Raw genomic sequence first — 18909 nt, forward strand, 5'->3', positions numbered from 1 at the left:
CTCAGATGCTGCAGAATGACTGTGGTACCCAAGGTATGGAATTTGGGAGTGTCTTTGGCTGGGCATCTGTGTTCAGTTCCTGTTATCCAGCTGTCACTGGAGGAGGGCTGGAACTGGATGCATTTAAGAATGGGCATCTGGGGCCATGCCTTACTGCCCTGCCCATTTCTCATGTGGTAAATGTCTTTTTCATAATCTGAGTGGATAATAGTGCTTATGGAGGTGAAATTTATATTGACATGATAAATGCTCTTACACAGCATGGCATGTTAACCGAAGCAGCTTCCTTACAGCTACAGTTATGTTTCAGTTTTCATTTCAGCAGTGCACGTGCTAAGTAGAAGAAAAATATGGTAGTCAATGGATGTAACTGTGTGAGACAGGAAAGGCCTACAGAGGCTCAGCAGATTCAGTTTAACTGATGGAGTAATTTGGAAAACAAGTATCTCCCCAAATACCTTGCGCAGTAAAAATAAGAATTCGGGCCTGGAAAGTGTTCTTGGCTATGTGTCCAGTCCACTGTGGTATTAGTGAGCTTGTGCTGAGAAAGATCAAGGTTTTCCTTGTTCATCCCTTCCCCTTCTCTTACCCCTAATAATTCACAACATCCACCAATAAACTTGGTTCTTGCAGGTGAGACCAAAGCTGTGATTGTTATGTGTTGAAGTACAGAACACAACCAATTACTGAGCATCATGAACTGGTCCTGGGTACTGTTGTCTCTTGGGCTACCACGGCTGCGTTATGTCAATAGCTGTCTTGGGTATCTTGCTCCCATGCTGTCTGAACCAGTGGTAGGAAAATAAACTTTGGCTGTGTGGCTGCTGCTGTAGAGAATTGATTTTAAGTGGCCAGCATGCATAAGTGGTAAGATTGCCATCCAAGGCTTCAGGTTGTGTAATCCTGCATAAAAGCAGAACTCTTACCATGACAAAAATGATGATTTAATTATCCCACTGCAAATGATTGAAGGTGGCAGCGCCAGCTGTGGCTGAGAACTTGTGCTGCAGCAGGAAGGACAAATGAGGGACTCCATCCACAATCTGCTCTGCCTTTCCTACACCACTGCCCTTGGGAAGGGGTTGGTGCAGTGTGTCAGCCCTGTGTCATTCCCCTGCTTCCAGCCTCCTCATCTGTGCTTGCAGCGTTGCAGTAAAGGAAAGCCAGTGCATGTGTTTCTCAAAGAATGCCAATCTTGCCCTCTGCCTCCCTTTTTAGCCCTGTTGGGCTTGATTTCTTGTGTTTCTGCTTGATAGATGCTACCGGTGAGTTTTATATATGGATGATGAGGCTTCTATTACGGTCAAGAGCGTGCTAGGCCAGCTGAGTGAGAGCAGGACCATTCGTGAGTGGTTGTGGTGGTGTGGTATTCCTGGATCCCATTTATCCCAGTGTGCAGTAAGGATGTGTTAGGCTGAATAAATATGACAGTATCTTGAACAAAATCATTTCATTTGTTACCAAGGAGTATGCCAAGTGCAGCCAGGCTTCTGTGCTGGATAGCCTCCAAATGCCAAGTTCCATCGATGCATTCCTGCATTTTTCCAAGCAGCCTTTTGTAGGATGTGGGCAGAGGGGTTTGGATTTGTTTTTACAGCATGTCTAGCACATACACGTAAGTGATTCAGTGTTGCACAAGCCAGAACTGACAGAGCATCGTGCTGTAGCCTTGTTAGCTGAATTTTCTTATCTCTGAACTGAGTGAAGGTGGCATTTTTGTTCCATAACATAGAATCGTAGAACGATTACGAGTTGGAAGGGATCTTAACATCATCTCGTTGTGCATTTCATATGTATCCATAAATAAATAGAAATTACTCATGTTGTTTGTATCTAAAATGTGGGAGACAGGAATATGACGGCTGTAAAAAACGTGCTGGCATACTTGTCATACTGTGGGGGATCATCCGTAGAACTAAGCCCTGATTAAGAGAGAAATGGTGTTAGAAGTCAGATTTGTCCAGTGTAAAGGGTATTGCTCCTTGTTTCCAGAGGTTAAGAGTGTGCAGAGACCCAGAGCACTGCATGAAGCAGCAGAAGGCTGATTATGCTGGATGTGAATTTCATGTGCTGATTTCATATCTGGTAGAAAAGAGGTGGCTGCCCTGGCCCTTCCAGTGCAGGCACCAGGGTGAGATCTTAAACAATCATCTCTTGTACCAGATGAGAAGAGGAGGGGAAGGAGGTAGCTGCCTCCTGAATGCTTTCTGAAGTAGCTGTCCAGGGCAAACAAAGCTGTGCTGCAAATGGAGATGTTTACAGTCAGGCTTGAGGAAAATTGCTTTGGGTTTGTGTGATTTTTAACTTTGTATTCTGTGGGACTGCTCCTCAATAGCAGTTATCCTACAGTGGGTTTCGTGGGTTATATTTCGTTTTGCTTCTCTTTCTTAATGCCATCATAGGAGCTGAAGGGCGGTGGGAGACTGCTTTCCGTTTACTCTCCGCCTAAGTTGCTTCTTCATGTGAGCTGTTCTTGCATCTCAGCTGTAGAGGTGAAGTGGGCATCCTTTGCAGAACTGGTACCCTTGTTTGAACTGAGAGTTGTTCTGGCTATAAAGAGTAGATAATTATTCCTCCCCCCAGCTCCGGAACTGTTTAAAGTGGCACTACTCTGTTGGTGTAGGCAATTTTTCACAAGGAGGATGGTTTCTTCCAATAGTTACCAATTAGGAGCAGGAAAATGAAGTAGAGAATGGCCATTAATGTGTAACTTGTTTATGCTGCCTCTGTCAATTTGGCAAACTCACACCAAAGCTCAGCAGAGTTCATGCTGTCTCCAGGGATCTTATGTTCTGAACCTTCTGGTTATGGTCAAGATAAATGTTTAAGAACAGAGTAGGCTTGGGTTTGTTTTAAAGGATGAAATAAGTTCCTGTCTCCTCCCCCTAGAACTAAGCACAATACACTCAGGGTTGTGTTCAACAGAGACAGCTGAATTGAGCAAGGAAACTAAAAAGACATTTCATTAAGACTGAGTACTTCTGTTTGGCTGTTGACACCCTGGTGCAGATGTTTGAGCATGGACAGTTTGAGTTGTAAACTTCTTGGTGAAGTAAGGGACTTCAACAAGTCAGTGAGCATGCCAAGAACTGTCTGTCTCTAGCCACGTGTATCATGTGTGTGCTTCAGTAGCCAGGCAATGTGGGTCACGCAGTGGAAAACCTACAGAGCTATCCTCCAGTGTTAAGAGGTTAGTGATGTATTAACATTTCAGGCCAGGTTGGATGAGGCTTGGAGCAACCTGCTCTAGTGGAAGATGTTACTGCCCATGGCAGGGGGTTGGGACTGGATGAGCTTTCAGATCCCTTCCAGTTCAAACCAATCTGTGATGCTGTGATTCAGTAAAGAGGTGACAACCTTGCTCTGAGCTTCAGGCTTCTTCCCTCAAGTCTGTTTCATGTTCCCACTTAGCACTGGTGGCGAGCTGAATAAAGGAATGCTACTAACCCAGACTGATTCTGGTTTATATGTTTATACATTAGCCTTTTGGTAGTTACTGTGTGTGTCATCAGGTTTTTGGGGTGTTTCTGTTGTTCTGTATGTTGAACATCCTGCTTTTTGCAGGGATAAATTACAGTTAAACTTCATTCCCCCTTTCTTTTCCCAATCCCAGGGGATTGTGGGCAACCTCGCAAGTGGCAAGTCTGCACTTGTACACCGGTATCTGACTGGCACCTATGTCCAAGAGGAATCACCTGAAGGTATGTGAATATGCACATTCTGTCGCCTACCTCTACGTCTTTATTCATTTTCAGTCATGCAGAAATTAATCAGTAAAGAGCCTGATTTGTTATTTCACTGTTCATGGAGGTTTTGCCTTTAACATTTTCCAGACTGAGATAAGGATATCCAATGAGTATAATTGTAGCTTGTTCATAACTACTTAGCATCCTTAAATACTTTGGCATCCATGATGTGTCCATATGGGAGACTTCCAGCCCTGAATGGAGAAGAGTTGACTGCTCTCAGTTGTTGCTGCTTTCAGTGTGGCTGTCAGAAGCCACCATTACCGTATCTAGTAGCTGATTTCTGCAGAATTGGGCCCTTTGGTTTGTGATGTTGGGAGAATAAAGCAACTTCACAAACCTCAATAAAGATATAACTCGTTCCTTATTTAATATATTAAATCTTTGGCCTTGCAGTTACTTGTTTTGGTTGTTTTTAAGTTCTTATGCCATAGAAAATGAACTTATACTGAAAACATGGTGCTAAACATGGATCCAGGTTTAATAGCCTGAAATCAAAGCCATTGTAGTACCTTGTAGAGGTGTATCTCACACTAAATGCCTTTTTGATTTTATTTTTTTTTATCTATTCTCCTTATGAACTTTTAAATCCAACTCTGAGACACTGAATTTCTGGTTCCTTCTTTTCCTTACTGGCTGTTCCATTCTTTGCAGATATGGATGCAGGTAACTATACATTGTCTTCATGGCAGCTCTTGTTTAGAAGAGACAGCCAACGGTTTCTGTACTAGAGTGTTTCCCCCTTGTTTTGTGTATCATTTTGATTTGTTCCCTTTTGATTTCGAGTCTTTAGTACATCTCACTGTTTTTGTCTCTTGCTGTAGTTGTCTTTTCAGCAGTAGTTTGTAGCTTCATGCATCTATGATAACATTTGTTTCGAATTAACTCTTACCGAAAGGAAGCTATTAAATGCAGTGCTTGACATTTTAACAGGCTTGAATTGCAGTTAAAATGGGAGGAGAGGGAAGGGAGGGATGGACAAGGCTTTTCCTTGTGTAATTGCAGTAACAGTTTATAAGCTTGTCCTAAATATTTTTGCTGCTTTGTAGCCAGGACTGATGGGGTGATAATTGAGCCTTGGGACAGAATTGTGTGTAGATCACATTTATGCCTGCTGCTTCTGGATGCTGACACTGAGGAATGGTTATGTAGCATGAAGATCCACTGAATACAAGTCTTGAGCAAAAAACAATGAGTATCTCTACAGATCTCTGCCCTCCTTTCATGAGCGGAAAACGATGGGGCTCTTTTTCCTGCAAGATTGAAATGTCTTGGTTGTTCACAGGGTTAACAGCCCTCTCCTCCTAAATGATGAATATTTTAGATGGTGTTCCTTGTGAGCGTTGCCATCTGTCCTCTTTGTCTTCAAGGAGTTGTATTTACAGTGCTGGAGTGACTTTCCGACTGTTTTTCCTGAAAGGATTAGATTACAAAAGCAGTGTCAAATCATGGCTTTGCACAGAAGTGTAGCTGACAAGCCTCACTAATGACACCAGCCTCCCTAATGACACCAGCCCATTTCATTAGCTGTAGGAAAACTGGGATAATTAAGAGCTCTAATTCACCTTGCGAGGGGTAGGGTCAAGATTTCTGATCCACATCAGTATTAAAGGAAACTGAACTCATATAAACTCTCCTCAGTAAACATCTGTAGCAGTGATTTGTTAGTGGTTTCTTTCTTCCTCATCCAAGGCTGCTGTTCTGTAAGAAAACCAGCAGCAATGCAGATGGTTCTGTTGCATTTGTAGTGGGGACTTTTGGGGTTTCCACCCTGTGCAGGAACAGAGCTGTTGATAAATGAAGCTAGGTGGAATCCTCTAGCTTAGAGACCAATACGGATCTTCCTCTTTTCCTTTTTTGAGGTGGTAGAAATGTGCCAGGTTGTTAAATTGGATAAAGAAGAGTTACATATATCAGACATTGAAGTGTCAGGTGCTTGACTAATTAAGAAACCCCAAGTTCACTGACTGCAAACAGCTTTGTAACAGCAAAGTTGCTCAGGCATCATATAAGTAGTAGCCAGTTGGTAAAAAGATGGATGCGTGCTTGATGTGAAAATGATGATTGTCATCAGGGATCACTATTTCCCGATACCCATTGCTTTCTGAATTGCTACAATTACCACGAAACCTGCCCTGAATTAGACAAGTGCCAGATATCCCCCAGGCCTCTAAGGTAGCTTCAGCATTCCAATAAACCCATGTGAAATGTAGAAGATGGTTTCATGTTTCCTTCAGCTCTCTTCTTGAAGACAAGGTATTTTCCATGCTGCCTGATGTCACCTCTCCACTGAGAGGCAGAATCAGATCACGCTAAAGCATAAAGCAGTTTTGTGCCATTGCCCGACATCATTTATTTCTGTTCATGATTAATTTGAGCCTCTGAGTGTGGTTGTAACATGAAAACCTTTGTTTTCTCAAAGAATACACTTGCCTTGGGAAGAAAATTGACTTTTAGACTCTTCCTTTGCATATTTAATATGCACAAAGCTATCCTCTGTGACACATGTTTAAATCAGATGTATTTTGATGTAGGAAAAGAAATCATGTATTACCCTGTCACAAGTGGGGATTTCAATAGGCTAGGACTTGGGATTTTGTTTCTGTAACGATACAAAAAGGAAGTGATGGGGAATGGGGTATTTTAGTGATTTGTGATCTTCTGGGAACCTTCCAAGTTGTTGGAAGGAAACCTACTACTGAACAGCGTGCTGGGGTTCTTACATAGCTGGAACAAGTCAGGTATGTGCAACCTGTTCTCTTGTATGCTTGGAATACTACCTGTAGGGACAAAAGGGAATGTGGTGGGCATGGTGTTTGACACCAAGTACTTTGCAGGCCAAAGTGAATTGAAGATTACAGGAACAGTAAGTGTCAAGAGTGTCTCTTTTGGGGTTTTGTTTCTGAAATGGAGATGAAATACGACTGAAGCTTTTGCGCATCTTTGCGCATGCCCCAGTTTGTGTCACGATTATTTCAGTGTATTTTTTCCAGTGAGCCTAATGCATAAAAAGGAGGAAACAAGCAAGTTGTAGTCTGAGGTGTCTCAGCTGGAATGAGGAAAAGGAGGGTTTTTTCTCTCCCATCCCACTGCCACAGTAAAGTGAGATGCTAGAACAGACAACCAAGTGTCAACGTGCACTGCTAAATCTGTCCAGGATGATCTTTTGTTTAAGAAAGCCAAGAAAGGGAACCTGAGCTCATGTTTCCCCTTAAACTCAAAGATACACAAGAGCTGAAATGAGGGTTGTGAAGAAAGCAGATTCCCTGCTGAGGGAACAGAATCATAGTGGTGGCACTCGGGATTCAAACCACCCCAGAGAGCAGCTTGTTTAGCCACTAATAGGCATCTCTTCCTACCTGTTTGTAGAGTAGACTCAGCAGAGTACCACTGTACTGGTACCCTCAGTGTGTCCCTGGAGGATAAGTTACATCACATTGCAAGTACCACTTAATTTCAGTTAGAAGTCTCTTACATGTTAAGGGCTACAACAAATACATATTCCACCAGTAACAGGTATAGAATAAGACCTGTGTGTGTTTTCCAGAAAGCTGTCATAATTTTCTTGCTTTCCAAACTTTACTTAAAAATCACTTTTTTAAACCCAAAAATCATCTTTTCCAACCTGGTTGATTCTGTGATTCTCTAACAAGGTTTATTCTGGAATTTTAGTAGCATCTGCAGTGACATTTAACAACTTCATTTTGAGATACATTCATTGATATATTTGCAGGGCTTCTATAAAAGGCCAGATCTCCTGGGTCCACAAAACCTGGTGGTGAGTTGAATGGAGATCAACTGAATCTTAAGTTTTGAAGCATTCAGTAAAATATAGCATCCAAAGATGATGAGCTGTTAAAACTGCACAGAATCAGACACTGTAATTAATGCCATTTAATATGGTTAGATGGAAAATGAAGAGGTGGGGGCTTCATCCTGAGGACAAATAGAGGCAGTTATGCCAAGTGACATGTTTGCAACGGTCTGTGGTCTCATTGCCAAGGGGTAGAAAATACAACAGATAGAGCAGCGCAGTCCTGACTTACCTGACTGGGACTGCAGTTAAGCTAATGAGGAACAGGCTGATGTCCTGCTGCAGCCCAGTTGTGGCTGAACAGAAGCCAGCTAGATTGAAATCCTTCGTTAACCTCAACCAGTCACCAGCATCATCTAAAGAAAACAGAGAAGTTGTGGTGCTTCATAGACAACACATTACACACAAATGTAGTTATTAGACATGTGGGTGCAGGGAGGGGCAACACTTACATGGCACATGCTCCCTGTTAGAAGACTTGGTGAAAGGAAAAGGAGAAGCCAGAAGTACACTAACCAGGCTGAAATTCCAGTCTAGTGTTATAATTTAGACAGAAGGAGAAGGAAGTGATAATTAATCTCCAAGATCATAGAATCATAGAATAGTTAGGGTTGGAAAGGACCTTAAGATAAGGGAGTAAAGAAAAGCCAGGCTTTAAGCAAGGTTAAAAAGTTACCTAAATTAGATAAACCCAAAAAGGGCCCCAGGAAACCTAGAGAGGGGCTTTGGACAAGGGGAAATGGATAGAGCTTCGAGCAGCCTTCTCTAGTGGAAGGTATCCCTGCGTGTCGCAGGGGGTTGGAACTGGATGAGTATAAACCAATCTAGGATTCTATGAAGTTTCCTTCACTACATTAAGTCAGGAAGAGTGGTGCATGTTGTATTTTCTGTATAAAGCTTCTGATGGTCACTGGCACACTGCTTGTAAGCCAATTAGAGAAGCCCAGGCCTAATAAAATGACTGTGATAGGAGTGGAGATGTAGAGGTAAAGCCATACTTGGTACTCATCAAATGACTCATCTTAAAGAAAGTATGATCCCAATTCAAGTTTCTGCAGGAGTTTCAAGTCTCACACACATACTTATTAATAGCCTCAAAGATGGAAGTTATGGGCTATTTAATTCCTAGATAATGAAGCAGGAAGGACTGCAATTAAATTAGGAAATTGGATGGTACTTCAGTGTTACCAAAACAAGTTAGAAAAATAGTGAGGAAAAGCAAAAGCAGCATTTTAGGGACAAAAGGAGAGTCCTCTGCCTATGCAGAACCATCCAGCTGCAGACAGATGTGGTAGGGCTGCAAACCACTGGCCCTGCAGATGAGCAGCTGTGCATCCCTGTGGAGGGCAGACAGCAGATAGCTCGTCCTAATCCTCACATCACCAGCAGCTTACAACTGGGAATGATTTGAAGTATCCTGCACTGCTGCTTTGTCCTTGTACTTAGTGTTCTCAGCAGGACCACCAACACTCGGCACAGCTTTAGTGCAAATCCCATTGAGGCACGCTTGGAATGTCAGATGTTCGAGCTTATTCAGACAGTAAAACTCTTCAGATGAAGATGCTCGAGTATTTTTAAAGCTATAACTTGCTAAGTATTAAAATGAAAGAGGGAAAAGGTATCTGTACTTTTATAGGGGTGTACCCAGGTTCTCTGTTAATACAGTCAGCACAACTAACACCATTTGGTAAGGCAAACAAACACATAACAGTGTCACTATCCTCCAAAGGATCCCTGAAAGAACCTGTGTGTCCCCATAGTGCCAGGTGACAAGGACCTACAATTAAATTAATGGGTCACTTCCTATCAATAAGATAGGAAATCAGGCATATCCAACAGCTTTTTGGTTTTATTTGTGTTAGTGACAGCAGGGGCAGGCAGGTGCTTACATGGCTCACCCACTGACTTGGATATACACTGCAGGTCTAATTTTAAAAGGTTATTTTTATCAAGCCAGCTGCAGACCAACAAAACCCAAACAGCAGTGGTCAGCTTCTTTGGGCAGGGTGTGATACTACTTTAGTACACTCCTACCTGTTTTCCATCACCAGTCTTTTCAAGTTTAAGAAGTTTACATCCCCAAAACACCACTTTCTAAAGAAATCTCAAAGAGAAGGCTGTGGGGAGACCTTATTGTGGCCTTTCAATACCTGATGGTGGCCTTCAAGAAACCTGGAGGGGGGCTTTGGACAAGGGCCTGTAGGGACAGGCCAAGGGGAATGGCTTTAACCTGCCAGAACAGGGGAGACTGAGATGAGCTCTTAGGCAGAAGCTCTTCCCTGTGAGGGTGCTGAGGCGCTGGCACAGGGTGCCCAGAGAAGCTGTGGCTGCCCCATCCCTGGCAGTGTTCAAGGCCAGGTTGGACACAGGGGCTTGGAGCAAGCTGCTCTAGTGGAAGGTGTCCCTGCCCGTGGCAGGGGTTGGAGCTGGGTGAGCTTTAAGCTCGCTTCCAACCCAAACCATTCCATGATGCTATGAAGTTTCCTTACAAAGTTAGCCCCATGACTTCAAATCCAGAGCTCTTTTTCACTTCAGTTCCTTAAAAGCTGGCTTCTTATACATACAGTGTTCCAGACACCAGCCCATTCTGCCTTTCAGTCTAACAAATCAATCATCTCCTGCCAACATTGCTCAAAACTTCTGCGTGTAACTTCAGCTTTACAGCTTCCAATGTAATTTCCAAGATCTTAACATGTGCGCTGACAGACCCTGAACGGCATAATCCAGATAAACCCAAGACTTGACTCCTATAAGCACTAAAGCAAAGATTTCAGGTGCCTTGTTTTCCTTTCCCTCTCTCATTTTTAAATATCCCTCCAGTTTTTATCTCCAGTTTATAGCTGCCTCCTGTAATATCTGTCCTTTCATTATAGTGTTCCATTCCAAATAGTAACCCTGAAGTTAAAATTGGGCTTAGCTAGCTGTGATTACACTATAATCTGTCTGAGCACACTGAAGGAAATGACGCTGAGATCTGCTGAGGAGACCCAGACAAAGAAACTATCATCATCTCTGTTTATGGTTTGGGTTTCTTTTGTGTTTTAATTACCTCCCCAAATATTCCCTTTAAAACAGGAGAACAGAAGGGTCAGAATGAAGTAGCGTGTTGGATCTTACAGGTACAAACATCTCTTTTCCATCTGTACTTCACTGAAAACCTTTCATATTGGTATCACTGGGAATCCCTTCCCTGAGCTGCTGCTCACGCTCTGGGGGTGCATCCAGCACACGGAGGGGTTCTGGGCTCAAGCTGACACTGAAGCTGGGTCATGGGGAGCTTCTCCTCACCCAGCACCCCAAGTCCTCCTCAGGGCTGCACACCTATAGTTAACAGTATCTCAGGTGTTGTCTAGCACAATATTTGCATAAAGGAGATGCCCAAAGGCCAACTTGACATGTAGAATAGGTTGTGTTAGCTGCTGTGCTGCTATTGCCTGTATGAATGGCTATGAAGCACCGAGCACAACTTGATTTGGTGAAAATTCTGTTTAAATGCTGCTTGGGTAATCATGTGCTTTTTGGGAAATGCTGGGAAAAGCATTTTTCAAGTCCCTTCTTTAAATACAAAATTGGGGTAGCAATGAACTGCACCACGTGCATTGGTTGCAGTTGTTCTGCAGTGCTTCTGCTTAGTTGCAGATGTTGTGAGCGTATTTGTTTTCTGATCTGTTCAACCTATATTTGGTTCTGAAATGAGGTGTGTGTGAGCAGAGGGAATAAAGGACTTTTTCACATTGGCCAGAATAGGAGCCAGGTTCCCAGCACTGTCTTTTCTGTCTTAAAGGGGAGAAAAGGGAGAGAATCTGTGTAAGCGAAGTGACCACTGTTGTCAAAATTCATCTCTCATTGGGAATAGAAAATAAAGGCTTTTATGGCTGCTTCAGCCTTATCTCCTGCCTCTTCTCCTGTCTGCCCTGCCCCCTGATTATGGGAGACATTCAGCTGCTGCATGGCTTTGTCATGTGGCCAGCCCCCCAAATTTATCTTTCTCATATGGCCAACTAACTTCATCCCCGTGGCAATTTGCTTGAATAAAGAGCCTGGTGAATGCAGTCGAGCCTGGGGATACAACATGAAAATCAGCCCTTGCTTCAGTGAGCAATTATGCAGGGGAACAGCTCTCAGCCAGGGGAAGGGCTTCCAGAGCCAGATGAAAACCTTCCTTCATGGAATTCCCTCTGTAATAGAAAGCTTGCACAATATAAAGCACCTTTGATGACAAAGGTGTGTGGTCTTTAAATGAGTCTGTTTTCCCTGAAGGACAGCTTGGTAGCACTGCTGATTCACAGCGCTGCCCTCTGTAGAATGACGTGCATAGAAATGAGATTAGGGAGCTTTTGTTGACTCCCTGCGCCTGGCGTTCTGACGTGCGCTGGGTCTTTAGCTGTGCTTGTAAACCGCTGATGCACAGGGCTTGTTTAGTTTTATAGTGATCAAAGCTGTATTTTTACAGGGAGCATTTATATAGTCGGAATCTGGCCGAATGCACATAAGATGGGTGTAGGGGTCTCATCAGATGCAGTGCTGTATCTTCTGGTGGGTATTGCATGTGGTTCATACGCAGGAGGAGTATTTGCCTTCCTTTTGTACATGTTTTGTAAACAAGCCTGTGTGGATTGGTAATGATCTTGCCCTGGAAAACCAGGAATAATGCAGAGGTTTAGAGAAATAAACCATCTCCTGAAACCCGCCCAAATGAAAGCTTCCACACAGATGCAGTGATCTGTTTTTACACAATTGCTGTGACAGGTCACGAAAACCATTTCCAGCTCCATCTGGCTGGCTCTGGAGTTATTTAGGGATTCACTGGCATGTCCTTTTAGGTAGCTTTAGGGGGGGGGTTGGGGCTGCAAGTGAACGTAGCCCCAGTACTGACTTGTACCCCTTGCACTCCAGCATCCTTGTGCTCTGATGTGTCTTTAAGGATATAGCAGGAGCAGAATCTCTCCATCCTTCAGAGCTGTGGTCCAGGCTGCCAGTCTTCCTCTTACCAGTGACCTCCTTTGGCAGGTACACATGGGAGTTGAGAAATTCCCTCATTAAAAAGCTGCATGTGTCATAATACTGATGGGACTGGAACAAAGCTGCCTCCCTCGGGACTAGTGCTGTGGGGTTTTTGAGCTTGCTCTTTCAATTAAGAAGGTCATTTCTTTGTTTCAGTGTTGTCAGTTTAGCCAGTGTTTTTTGGATCCAGCATACATACAGCTATTTCGAAACATAGAGTGGTATTTTGTAGCCAGGGGAGACTTCTTGACTTTTTTTAGTGGGTTGTGGTAGTTCAGTATTTGAAATGGCTGATGTCTCTAATTCCTCTTTCCCAATGGCCCTGTGATGCTTTATAAACTCCAAACATGGATTTTTAAGAAAACAACTAAGTCCAAGCCGAACCATTGCAAAATCACTGCCCTTGCACTGCTTTCACTTGCCCACTGGATGGGTCACATCAGGGCTCATCAGATCTAAGGCAGGCTCAGTCTATTGTTTGCCTTAATCCTATGACCACAGATATCTGCAGGGCAAACGTACAGCCTTGGGTTTATGTGCTGGCAGAAATCTGTATATTCTTCACTAATTATACTTTCATTTGTGTAAGTTCTTGATACTGAGGCAAGTTTTCTCAATCTCTGTCCTATGTAGTACCTATTGTTACGATGTGCTCACAATAAGGGCTCTTTAACAGTGTAGAAACATAAGTTAGTAGGGATGCATCCTGCTTTGATCTCAAATTGGCATAAAATCTTATTTGGGGATGAGCGAGAATCTGCTGTTACATTTCTGCATCTTCAGATGGGATTTGAAATGCTTAGCACAGATGGGAAATGCAGGGTAGTCTTTTAAATGCTTTGGTTGGAGGAGTTATTAGATTGAAGTGATTTATCCTGAAAATATCTAAACCCAAACAAAAATCAATTAATAAATTCATGAGGATGTGTAAGGAACCAGTGCATTTTCTAGATAAGAAGCATGCTCATCTTTTAAAAGTGGAGAAGCCACTGAAATAGATTTGGATTGACTCCGTGCCCATTGAGTGCAGCACTGCTCTTCCAGTGTGACAGACTGTGGTGAAGTGGTGCAGCGTGGCAGGATTTAATACTGGGAATAACAGCACATTCTCATTGTACTGAGCTCCACATAGTGTTTTGGGGAGGGCAAAGTGTACAGGCAGGTCACTCACCCAGTGTGGATTCCTATAGGAAGAGTGCTGTTGGATAACTTTATTAAGTAGGGAATATTTCTTAAAGCTGCTCCCACAAACAGAATCGTTGGTGACCATGAAGCGGCTCCTGGGTATAAACCTGTTGGTGCTGACGTTTGTGGATGCACAGTTTAATGACATCCATGGGGTTTCTCAGTTCTGATTTTTCCAGTTCTTTGCTTAAGCTTTTCATTTCACCTTGCCTGTACCTCCTCTCTGTGTCAGAGGACTGTTTGAAGATCCAGGGAGACTTGAAAGGCATCCCATTGACACAAGGGAATAATGAGTTGGCTCTCAACTGTATGCAGTTGGTGGGGGTTTATAATTAGCTGTGTGAGCTTTCAGTGCTGGAAAAAAAGGAAATAGGAAATGGCAATTACCCAGAACTTTCACTCTTCCATCACATACATACACCATGTTCCCATTGTTACTTACAGCTTTAAAGAGCCTCTCTGGAGGGCTGTACATTAAGTAAATCTTCATCTTTACCACTTGGTTGTGAAGCGTATGCAATTAATTGATGATGTATAGAAATAATGGTCTGGTTAATAGAAATCCAGTTCCTGAGAGCTGAGACTAGTTCCCTTTAAAAGTTGGATGCTTGGTTTTAATGGCTCTTTTCAAGTTCCCTGATGATAAATGTATCATTATCTGCCACTTGATCTTCAGAGGCAAAATTTGAAATCCAGTTTGGGAGGAAGAGAATGAGAACCCATACACCTGCTGCTTCTGTGCGGTTAAACAGCCAGCCATGTGCCAGGCTTAATTGCTGCATGTTTGGTGCTGCTAAGCTTTTATAACAGAGTAGGTTTATAAAGAAAACAGCAAACAAACAAGAAGCCAACAGCAAGAAAACCAGCACCACCCACGCCTGTTCCTATGTCTCTTATTAAACCGTGCTTAAGTACTACACAGTGCTGAACTGCTCAGTGATCTTGATTTAAAAGCTGTTGTAATGGTTGAGTTGGGGGAATGGTGGGTCTAAGCCGGCTTGGTGTTCCCCTAAGGTTTAGAGGGTTTTTGTGCAGAGGATCAGTGGATGTGCTGCCTGACTTGCTTAGGTAGATTGTTGGGAGAACAGGTCAGAGTTGTTTTCTCACCTATCACATGTTACAAGCATCTGTTTTGGTAGTATGACAAGTTGTGATGCAAGTGTAGTGGGGAAATAGGGTCCAAATTGGAAATAATTCCTGTTAAAACAATAGGGATGGAGAAAGAAGGCTAGGGTGTGTTAATAGATGTGTTTTATCTTAGTCTGGTGAGGATAGATGTGAGGATGATGCTAAGCATGGGGGCCTGAGGGCCTTTGTGTCTTAGGTGGCAGATATGGGTGGTTTTGCTTCCAACTACTTAGGAAGGCCAAGTCTGCTAATCCTAGCTTAGGCTCGGTCACACCAGAAACCCTAAATGTGATTTGTTGTTATCTGGAGTCTGGCATGAGATACAGCAGGATGCTCAAAACATGCTTAACCCCAAAGAAAAGCAGTCCCCGTTCTGCTCTTGGGTCACGCTTGAAGTCCCCATGAGACCGGTGGAGAGAGGAGGTAATGGTGCAGCTGCTTCCTCCTGATCTCCAGAGTAGGGCTTTAATTCCTCCTGCTAGTGAGTGGCACAGCATTCTCTGTTAGCTTAGTACATCTCCGCAGAGGTACCACCATTGTAGTTTTATTGTCTAACATGTGTCTAGTATTTTCCCCTAACTGTGCTTTGTGAATATAGAAGTATCATTTTCATAACATTATGTGTGTGCTGCAAGAACTGGGCTTCTCTTGAGGAAATGCCAAGTCCCACAAGAAATTTATTGTAGTTACAATACACGATACCATTTGCATGCAACTGTCCCATGGTTGCCTTTCTTGGAGATATTCTTCTTACCATTATATAAAGCAAAGGCGACTCTCCTAACCGAACGTGCAAATGCAAGCTTTTGCCTTTTCTACGTTAGCCTTATTTCTTAGAGTATGTGATTTAAATTCCACGAGTAATTCCTATGTGTATACACGTGAGCCTGACTGGGATTCACAGTACTTAATTCGTTTGCAAAAGACCTGAAGGAAGCCCCTTTTTCCACAAGTGAAGCCTTTTTCTATGTTGTATTTTTCCCCTTTTCTGTGCTGTAACGAGTTACTTTGTGTGACAGGTGGGAGATTCAAGAAGGAGATAGTAGTTGATGGACAAAGCTATCTGCTGCTGATTAGAGATGAAGGTGGCCCTCCAGAGGCACAGGTGAGCATTGCATATAGAGCTTTATCCACCTCAACAGCAGTCTCCTTCCTTTAAGAGAACTGGCTTTGGTTTGTTCTTTCCTGGCTGCTCCTCATCTTCCTGCTGGGAAAATCTATCTATTGCCCTTAGGTGATAAATATTCTGTTTAGAAACTATTTGGAATGTCAGTTACCGTATGAAACTGTAGTGAAGATGCACAGTTAGCTTACACTGACTGCCTAACCCATATGCTTCCACTAGGGACAAAAGTGCATGTTTCAGATGTCAGTTTTCTTCTGAGTTAGAATCTCTAAATTATTAATGTGATTTAAGCTGAATGGCCAATTGTTTAATGGCTTTAACCTGCCAGAGGGGGGACTGAGATGAGCTCTTAGGCAGAAGCTCTTCCCTGGGAGGGTGCTGAGGCGCTGGCACAGGGTGCCCAGAGAAGCTGTGGCTGCCCCATCCCTGGCAGTGTTCAAGGCCAGGTTGGACACAGGGGCTTGGAGCAACCTGCTCTAGTGGAAGGGGTCCCTGCGCAAGGCAGGGGGTTGGAACTGGATGAGCTTTAAGGTCCCTTCCAACCCACACCAGTCTGAGATTCATGTTACAAAAATACAAAATAGATGCACGTCCAGTGACACACATACTTGTGTACAGATCTTTGCATGCCCTATTGCTTCCACTGGTTGCTCCCCGTGCTATTTAAGACTGAACTATATGAGTCCTAGTCCAGCACCATTGAGTTACCAGATTCCTAACGTGGTTTCTCTATAGGTATGTTAACTCCTTGTCTCGTAGAAGGTGACTCTTTAGGATTTGGCTTGAGAAGAGCTTGTGATTTTGTGTGCTTAACTCTGTTACCCTATTTGGAGTGATGGGAAACGTTTGCTTTTGTGATGCTTAAATCACTGCAGACTCTGCCAGCCTGCCTGCAGGCAGCATCCTTGCCTTTAAGCATCCTCCCTTCTACCTCTTCTTACCTGGGCACTATCAGGTTCCTCAGGTGCACTGGCTGCCCTGGCCTTGCTTTGCTCGGCTGTTCAGTAGTGCATCAGCTTCCTAAAGAGATAAATAACTGAATAAATAAAACGTAGCAGCAGGAACTGTGCTGCCGCCAAACAGCTGAACGGGAGCGGTGCCAGCAGAAGCAGCTTGTGGTTCAAAGCTCCACTATTGCTCATTAACAGCAGGAGGATTGGAGCATGGGGAAGGTGCCTGGACAAAGCAGAAGAGAAAGGAGGCAGAGGAAATGGAGACCAAGAGAGACATCCTGGAAGGAAGTTGAAAGAAAAACAAAAGATCAGTGTCACTGACACATCTGCAGCTGTGTGAGGCAGGAGCCTACAGCAAGTGCTCTGTTGGAGGCAGTGAATAATTTGGCTTAAGGGCACAACAGTTTCTAGGCCCTAGTGCTTAGAGAGTGTTCACTCATCTAAAAACATAAATAGTGGAGCCGTAAAGGTGCATGCAGTTATCTCAGTGTTCTTCTACCTGAAGAAAGGGGTTTGCAGAGTTCATAGAGGCTCACTGCACTCTGATAACAGGGCATTTGGCTTTTGGTCTAGGCTAGGTAAATGTGGAGGTTTAAATTCCTATTGTGGCTGAGATTCGTTCTTTAGCAAATCATGAGGCCGGGAAGGTTGGAGGTGTTAGTGCTGTTTCACCGTTCAGATGTGTTTCATGTGTAAATGATGTTGGATTTTTTAGGTGTTATTTTTGAGTCATGTGTCTGTTAAAGATCTTTAAAATGATTATTCATTCCTGGAATAAAAAGTTTGCTTTCAGGTTCATCAGTATGTGTAACTGAATAATGAAAAAGGAATACCAGAATCGCAGACTGGTTTGTGTTGGAAGGGACCTTAAAGTTCATCCAATTCCAGCGCCCTCCTCTGGGCATGGACACCTTGTAAGATGGTCTTTAGGAGGCTGCTGCTACACACTGGGAAATCTAATGCTACACATTAAGGAAATCTAGAGGGACTGTTAGCTTCCAAACTGATGGAGGGATGTTGTAGCTTAAGGAAGAGTTCTCAGTGTGATGCTGCGGAGTCCAACCAGTGAGAACCCTTCTATAGTAAGTCCCAATGATGCCATCTCTGGTGCCTTTGGATAGACGTTCTGGTTTGAATAGTTCATATTTAGCAGCGTGGTGATTGACCACATATTGGTAGTGACTGGGCTGTGTGTGAACAGTCTTATTGTTACCATCTAGAAGATTGTCCTCCTGACTGGCTTGGAATCCTCAAACCTTTCTTGCTTGTTATTACACTCCATCCGTAAGAGATGCAGTGGTGAGATTTGGCTTCAAGCACAATATAGTCATGGATATGCACAGTAACTTAAATTGTTGGCTAATTTGCTGTATGAAAAATAGACAAGAAGATACTACTAGCTGCTTGATTCTGAAAGAGGAAAATGTGGTGAGCTCAGCAACTTGAGTACAGAAAGCGCTTTCCAGCTTTGTACTGTTGGCTCTTCTTTAGCTTCCCTTTGCATATGCCAGCTTGGGATGCCTTATGAAAACTGAGAGCATGTCAATCTACAAACTAGTGAGGGAAACAGTTGAAATACTGCAACAGCAGAGAGAGAACGGCAAGGGTTTGTAGGGCTTAAGGAAGTGCTTAAAAGGATAAGGTAGTGGTATAAAACTTAGCAAATGGTTTCCCAATGGAACCTCCTTCCAGCTCTGTGTGTTCAGTGTGTCCCCGAGCTATCTGGTGTATTATAGTAGTAATATAATGAAGAGCATGAGTACAGATGGTCAAAGGTTGTTTCCATTGGTCTGAATTTGGGTAGGAATGGAGTCAGGGAAAAACAAAGGCAGTGAAGTGAGGTAAGCTTAACTTCAGTCCTTTTTTTGGCATCTACTGCTGTGGTAAATGGTTTTTAAACAGTCTTATTTGTTGGGCTTCTTCAGCTTGGAGAAGAGAAGGCTCCTTAAGGGG

The 18909-nt window shown here is 43.4% G+C and overlaps 1 protein-coding gene across 2 annotated transcripts in view; it reads left to right on the forward strand.

The window, feature by feature from the left end:
* AGAP1 (ArfGAP with GTPase domain, ankyrin repeat and PH domain 1) overlaps nt 1–18909 on the forward strand; it is a 320627-nt gene that overhangs the window by 92807 nt on the left and 208911 nt on the right. For both annotated transcript variants that reach the window (XM_080632007.1, XM_080632008.1), the window contains exons 3-4: nt 3614–3701; nt 15897–15982. In XM_080632007.1, the coding sequence (XP_080488133.1) occupies nt 3614–3701; nt 15897–15982 (174 nt within the window). The remainder of the gene's footprint in view (nt 1–3613; nt 3702–15896; nt 15983–18909) is intronic.

The sequence above is a fragment of the Psittacula echo genome, assembly GCF_963264785.1.
Source record: "Psittacula echo genome assembly, chromosome: 20".
Taxonomy (NCBI): domain Eukaryota; kingdom Metazoa; phylum Chordata; class Aves; order Psittaciformes; family Psittacidae; genus Psittacula; species Psittacula echo.